Source organism: Anopheles darlingi, chromosome 3, assembly GCF_943734745.1.
Source record: "Anopheles darlingi chromosome 3, idAnoDarlMG_H_01, whole genome shotgun sequence".
Classification (NCBI taxonomy): domain Eukaryota; kingdom Metazoa; phylum Arthropoda; class Insecta; order Diptera; family Culicidae; genus Anopheles; species Anopheles darlingi.
In genome coordinates, this window is record NC_064875.1 from 38326320 (window position 1) to 38334238 (window position 7919).

General features: G+C 46.6%; 1 protein-coding gene across 1 annotated transcript; it reads left to right on the forward strand.

Moving 5' to 3' along the window:
- The first annotated feature begins 810 nt into the window (after nt 1-810).
- LOC125955497 (general odorant-binding protein 45-like) lies at nt 811-1665 on the forward strand. The gene has a single exon (XM_049686630.1). The coding sequence runs from the start codon at nt 811-813 to the stop codon at nt 1663-1665; it is 855 nt and encodes a 284-aa protein (XP_049542587.1).
- The last annotated feature ends 6254 nt before the right edge of the window (nt 1666-7919 follow it).

Genomic DNA, 7919 nt, shown 5'->3' on the forward strand with positions numbered 1-7919 from the left:
GGAAGCGCGCAGTGGTATATTGACTTACTGACACTTGATTGTACGGGCGTTTGCGAAAACATGTCAAATTATAGCGGCTGAGCGGCTCCGCTGCTGCTCTGCTAAATCCACTGCGAAACCCTTTCGCTTCCTGATGGGGCCCGCTGGCCTGGGAGGTTGGTCTATTGGTCAAAGCTGCCAATCACGGGGCCCTCGGGCCAGCGAGCGACGAACTACTGTTAATTGGTTTTGCATTTCCCTGCACTCTGCAAAAGACGCGTCCATTTCCATTTGTTTGTCCAAATAACGTGGATAATTGGGATTGGCTTAAAGGGGGGGCCTCCTCTACTGCTGCTGCTGCTGCGTAGCCACAGAGTACACTATAGGAACTGTTGTTGTTGTAAACTCAGCGTTACATAATTGACTTACACTTTTACTAATTCGATAAAGACTCGGTGTCTCGGTCAAGAGAAATCTGGCAACGTACACTCACGGGACACTATCACTGATATTGTGTTGCATGAGATATCCATTACGGAGACGATCTTCCGTTCGAGTCTTGTGTGTTTTTGTAAAACAGAAAGCAGTTTATGTTGCTTTTCCCTCACAATGCAATTCGTGCAGCTCGAGCAACTATCAGACTCAGGGAAGTGTACGTGAGGATTTGGAGTTCCCGCGTGGGCCATGTTTTGTCCACAAAACCCGCGACATCATCATTGTCCTGCTCTTTATAAAGCACGTTGTCTTGGGTGCGTTTGCGCGTAGTTATGAAACCCTTCGTCAGCAGGACGGAACAAACGCGTACACGTAGTTGGGGCGTAGTTGGGGAGTATGGCAGGGTTTGGGAGTGTCGTGATGCCACTGCTGCTGCTGCTGCTGCCGCTACTACTAATGCTCGATCAGTCGAGTGTCTGCCAAGGGTTGCAGCTGTGTGCCTTAAGACCGACGTTTGACGAGGCAGTTGAAGAGTGTGCCCTGCTGCTGTCAATTTGTCCCGCAAAGTTGGTTACACTGCGCGTCGGGAACCTTCCGAGTGATGCCGAAACGAAGCGGTTAATACGCTGCGTTGGCGTACGGTGCCGGTTCTGGAGTGATTACACCGGACTGCGGCAGGATCTGGTGGCACGGTACTTCGTTGCCGACCGGAATGACACACTGTGCATCAACCGTACGACGGCCTGTCTGGAGAGTGTTGCCAAACGGTCGGTCGATCCGTTCGATCGGGAGAACTGCTGCGATCTAGCGTACCGGTCGTTTCTGTGTTACTATCATAATTACGGCAACTTGCGACGTACTCGACAGTTTATCCCACTGGACCGTATGCAGCTGGTACACGTGACGGCGCAGTGTATGGACATGTTGCAGATTTCGGTCGAGGATCTTGCGGACCTCACCGTGGATGAGATGGATGACAGCGACCGTTTACACTGCCTGGTTCGGTGCATTGGTATACGCACGGAGCTTTACAGTGACAAGATGGGTGTTAATGTGGATCTTATGTATGCACAGTACGGGGAGGGTTACACGGAAAAGAACTATAAAGCGAACGCGTACAGATGCGCCAAGCAGTACAGTAAAGGTAAATCGAGTGACAATCTGTGCCGAAGGGCGTATCATCTGCTGTACAAGTGCTTTGAGCATGTTCGTAATCCCATTACTCAATACGAGTTGGAGGATGAAGTGTGATGTAGAGTAGTATAGACACCAGAGACACCAGAGTGCCAAAGAATCTATGCTGTAGCACAGTATTATGTTTGTAATAAAATAGACAAATTAACCACATTGCTATCTTCTACATTTATCTCCTCTTTTCAATACTCTGTAGTAATGAAGCGGAAAAGGAAATACAGGCAACTCGTATGTGACACTCGAAAAGGTTGACTTTAAAGCGAAATCAACCAATATACCATTTAAAATGCTACCCGTGACGATGGCCATATCTGATCGTTAAGAATGCTTCTTTTTCGTGATCTAACATCATCCACCCTGTTGGCAGTCGTCGTCGTCGTAGCATCGGAAATGCCACCGAAAGGGATTTCCTTTTCCAGCCCAGCCCAGCACGGTGGTGGTAGAGCAAAAGGTGAGCCCGGTGTCAGCGTCCATTTGCTTAGAGCATAGCATAATTGATCGAACGCTGGGTTGGGTTGGGGTCTTGGGTCGCGACTTCATCTGGGCCTCGTGTGCATGCCTTATTTGAAATTGGCTTCGATTGATGTCCAGCACCTCCTCGATCCGATCGTAAACAAGGGAGCGCTCGGGATATTGTATTCGAATCTCGGGCACGTCGCGCTGCAACGACATCTGATGCGAAGGAGCGCGCGAGCGACCGGCAATCGATAGTGACAATCGACTCTCGATTCTGACACCGCCGCGGGGCCTACTTTGAGTCTCTCCGTTTCACCGAACACCCGTCTCTCTGTCCTTCTGTCCGTCAGTTCCACAACTGAAACCGGCTTCCATACCGGCGTTGTTTGGGCTGACGAAGCACGGAAGAAGATTGGCAGGCTACCCCAGGCCCGCGAGACACCTTGGGAGGAGGGAGCTGCTGCTGCACCACAGAGGCAGCGGGGTGAACACAAAAAGTCAAGCTTCGGGCTCGGTGGAATATACCTGCCGCCACCGACATCGCGACAAGCCCTTGATCTGCAAACCACCCGGGCACCCGGGCACCCGGGCCAGAACATCAAGAACCAATCAATCTTTTAATAGTTCGATCACGATTTTTCGTCGGGCAACCAATCCGAATCCGAGAGTCGAACTCCTCCCCCCCCCCCCCTTCGGAATACTCACTGTGACGACGACTCACCGGCAGCAGCAGCAGCAGCAGCAAGCTTCGTTTCGTTTTGTTTCATTATTATTCATTGTTGAACACGGCACCCGGCACGTTTGCTAGTGCTAGGTTGCTGACGCTGTTCAACTGCTTTGCTCTGCTCTGCTCTGTTCTGCTCTGCTCTGCTGGTAGGTGTTCGTTTCCGTTCCCTTTCGATTTATCTAATTCGCCACACACTTTCAAACCAAAGCCAGAAGGACGGTGCTACCGGCTTCCAGTAAGCTCAGCGCTTAGCGGGTGGGTGGGGTGTTGGGTTAGTCAATCACTAGACCTCGAATCGATCAATGTTACTAGAGAATCTCGTCGATATCGAGATACGCCGAGATCGATATGGTGGATGCTGCTTCTAACCGAGAAATCTTCGGGTTACACGCAGCAGCGTAAACGGTGCAGAGTGTGTAACGCGTTGGAACACACATTTTGTTTGATTCTATTTAACACGCATTCTGGTTCTGTTTGCAAAATCGAAATTTGAATATTTGACTACAATAAATTCTTAACATACTACCGTATGTTTGTTTGTTACTAATAAATGTCGTCATACATAGGAATAGTTTCGTATGTTGGGAGTATTCATAAATTCCCGTCCCTTTTATGTGGCAATCGTCAACAACTAAAACAACTAAAGCCCTATCCATTTAGAATCTGGACACACAAAGTAGGTCATATCTCAGCCAAAAATTGACGTAAAAAGAAAAAGAAGGTGTCATTTTGTAGGTTTTCTTATTACCTCCGATAATATATATTGATGACTTTTTTAACTTTAACTTTGACATCACCGAAAATGTTTTGCATAGTACTTTAGGTCACATTATTTCCCCTCTTGTTGCACATCACCCTCATTTCGGAGGGTTTTTATACATTTCTAATATACTTTTTAATTTTTCTTGTGAAAATTGCCCAATAGAAATCGATGGAACGAAAATCCAGACATTTTTGTGGATTGATAGTTTTCCCTGTGAAATTGATCTATTTGAATACAAAACATTAACGCCATACCTTCGTCAAGAACAGCTACCTAAATTATACCAAACTTACACAGGATCATTGGTGGACAAATGAAGAACAAAATCCTTTTCTGTAGACACTCTTTTCTGGCACAAATTTCGAATGAACATTACCCCAATGGAGAAAACATTTGATTTGTCGCCACAATGTCAAATCCCACGCCAAATCATCATCTTATGGGCAAATTTATCTCCGTAAAGAAACCAAACCCTTTCTAAACCATTCCCTCAATGATTGGCAAAGCAAATTTTTTGCCCGGTATTTTGTGAAATGCATTTTTACGTTTGTTGCACCGTCCATCGAAATGCATGGTTTGAATTCGGTCATCACTTGTTCGTACAGCTTCCTAGCACGGATTTGGGCAATAAAACTGTGCTCTAGGGTTCTGTTTGGCATGATACGGCCTTAAAACTTCTCTTAAACATATTTATCGAACTGTTATGACGTCTGTCGCGAGTTTTTGCTTGGTGGAATCACGCTGGGAGATCCCAGGATTGTTGATTCACTTTTGTCTGCTTAATCGGGCATTTGTTACACTTTTCGGCTGTTTTATTGTGCTAAAGTCAAGGTAAAAGTACACCAGTAACGTTTGCATACAGTATTTCTAGTTAAGTTTGAAAATTTCAAGACTTTCGCGGTTTTTCTCCAGCCAAATCGAGTTTTAATCATGAGTGTGCATATTTTTTTAGCCTTTCGCGTTCCATCGGCGATAACTTTTGAAGGCGTGGATCAATTTTAACAAAAACCCATTAAATAAACAGACTACAATGATTAAAACGCTGTCAACAGAATTGCAAAGCGACTACTAGAGGCGTTGCAGTGATTACAAACGTGTGTCCAGATTCTAAATGGATGGGGCTTTAAACATAGAAATGGCTTCACTGCATCGATAGAATCGTAACGTAGAACTGAACCGGGGATTGCGTATCGATAGAACTTCTCATCCTTAGAAGCGATCACATCAGAGAGCAATTTTTGAATACTTTTATACAAAGTGAAAAGCTGTAATACTCATCACAGCAAGTGTATTGTATTTAGTATCCCAAGTTGTCCAACAATAGGACCATGTGGTCAAGCGTTAACAAAGATTAGTTTATTGAGTCATATCTTACGGTTTTCTGTGTCTTAATGGCACCTCCGTTCAATTCAAGTAGAACCCAAGAAACAGTGTCGTTATCATTTCCATGGCAACTGTCATGTGGTCAGTTCTTTACAGCCTTGTTGATGTTTCTTGTTTTTGACATGAGTGCTGAACGAGCTGCTGCTTGACTGTTTAAGACGTTCTTGATCTTGCAAGTTACAATCTCCACATTTAATCTGCATAAAATCACAACCGATACGTTCTTGCAGCAAGAGGGTAACACCTTACTTCATATCAAAGTCACGAAGGAGGACTCACGGAGGTACATTTTAGAAGTATTTTTATATGCTTAAAAATGAAAAATGGTTTACACACTCTAATCCAATGGAACAATCCGCGATAGATGCAAAATAACATCATCACACACATTTTTAACTAAACATTTGTGCCTGATAGTGAGTATAACCATATTGTATAAATCAGCACGAAATCACTTCGTACTTGTATCAATATTTGAGCTGTTGCTCCTTACCTCCTTTACTGTTGACTAGTCCCATGAAAGAAAATGAGAATAATTCCTACAATACCAACATATTGCGCCCTCACTTCCATCAACAAGTGAGCCCGAACAGTTTCGTCATCATATCCAATGAAAAGTTGTCATTGCGTAGCCAGCCACTCCATTGACCGTCGTCTCCATGGCGATCTCATTACAATTCGGAATATGTAAAGCAGCAGCAGCAGCGGCCCTCTCCATAAGCGCTAGCTAGTGTGTCCCATATTCGCGGATAGAGGAGCGTTTGAGATGAAACGAAGGCTAAAGTCAAGAGAGCCGACGGGTAAAGTGGATTGCGAGACTCGTAATGTTTTGGATTCCATCATCTCCCTTTTGCTGCCCAAGTAAGCCCGTAAGTCGTAAAACATCTCCACAATGCAACAATGGCCAATGGGAGGAGACGCCCGTCTAATGAAATGGTTCGCTCTCTGCATTACGTGAACGCCAAATGTCATCGTGCAGTCAGCAGTCAAATTATGGACTCCGACCCCGAAATGTGGTGGATTCTTGACAAAGTATGATGGAAGCTGGAAGCGCAGAACCCTAATAGAATGGCTTTCAACTCTACGGATCACCTCGCCTCGCCCAGTCCTGTCCCCCCGTCGTGCATTCTGGGCTTGAGTCTGTACTCCGAGTGGCGACCGGGAGCTGCAAAAATGCAAAATCTCGAAACTACACAAGGAACACATACACAGAGAGACAGAGAGAGAGACAGGGTCGGTTGAAGAAGCGGCTTAACAAATTGTATTATTTATGGTGCCCGAGTGAGTTATGGAAAAAGTTTTCTTATTTTGGAAAATGTTTAATTTTCGTCAACTTCATTAAGAGGCACTCGAGGGTTTTGCTTTCCCGTGGTGCTGACGTCCATGGCGTAGCAGGCCCTGATGGCTCTCTATGGTGTGCTGTGCTGGTTGCTCGGCTTACGTGATGTTGTAGACTGAAGAGGCATCAACTTAGCATTTAGCAGCTTAACTTTGCACGAGGCGTACTCTCCGGGTTGTCGCCGGGACCGGGCCGGGGATTTATGCTGCACATCGGATGCTGGTAGTGGTGGTGGATCGGTGCAAATATGAACTCTTAATACGGCACCATAATGTTGTGCCATGCTACGCCGTGCAACATGTTAACATGCTTCACAGACGGCGATTATACACAGAGCGAATGTAAGCGAGCCAATGCAATGGCCAAGAAAGGGCCAGCATCTAGTCCCTACGCCATACGCTGCCAAGCACGGCGGCGCCCAGCTCAACAAAGAGCACAGCATGGGGCTTTATTTAAGTAATTTATTTTTCTCTCGCTTCCGCTCAAATCCTATCACAAAACAAATGTACCACTTTGGGCGGTGGGGGTTGACAAAGTTCCCACCCCCGTGGGAAGAAGGGCGGCCCGTTGGCCCGATCGTCAATCTAGATTTCACGGCAGAAACCCCCGCCGGGGGGCATCCTCCATGGATTGGTGGAAGCCAGCCAGTAAGCACCAGGGTGGACGGACACAACTTTTCCTCGCTCGGGACTCCTTCCGGGCTATGACATGATCCGGCCCCGGGCCAGATTGTTTCCATCATTGATACCGTCAAATTTGAGGTAAGGGGGGGCTTTTGCTTTGCGGTGATGACGGCTGATGTTGTCGGCAACAAATCCAACAACCTACCAGAAGTTAGTCCGCCAGCGCGCCAGCCACAGACAATCAGATTGGAGGCGCCGAAAAACCCATCGTGAAAGGTAAGCTCTCACCACGAGAACGAGTATCGGTCTCTCTCTCTCTCTCTCTCTCTCTCTCTCGGTAGTGACACTTTCGGTGAAAACTTTCAAGTTAATCTACCCCGCAGCCGCACCAGCAGCAGCAGCAGCATTATGTCTCCTTGCATCGCCTGGTGGTGGTTGATTGGTGGTTTTTGGTTGGTTGGTTGGTTTATGCTCGACAGAGAGAGAGAGAGAGAGAGAGAGAGAGAGAGAGAGAGAGAGAGAGAGAGAGAGAGAGAGAGAGAGAGGAGGCCGTCCAATTGCCCCCCAAAAAGGCTATCTGGGCATAATCCGTAGCGGAGTTGAAACAAAACCAAAAAAAAAAGGCCGAAAGAAAACCAAAGCTGTGATATTCTGTGAGATTCTGCTGCGTAACTTTAGCCATCATTGATAATTGTTGCCGTTAACGTCCATTTCCGGCGGCTGAACACGGAACACGGACACGGAAGCATCGGATATTTATCGTTCTATCGCTTCCGGCGTTTGAGGATTAGCTCTGTGGGGAGGAGGAAAGCTAGCAAGCTGAAGAACCTAACGGGGACCCAAAATCCTCCATCCGATTGACGATAGTGGCCATCACCACGCGGCAAGTCACGCAGATTGAAGGACACACTCCCAACACCACATCGGGACACCAGATAGCTCCGCCAAGCTTGGGAGCAAATTTTATGTAAACTAAAGAAGAATGAAGTCAATAAAACACGCGAGATATAACTATACGAA

Bases quoted from the DNA above. Each gene is read 5' to 3' on its own strand.
- LOC125955497 (XM_049686630.1), top strand. From the start codon at position 811: ATGGCAGGGTTTGGGAGTGTCGTGATGCCACTGCTGCTGCTGCTGCTG.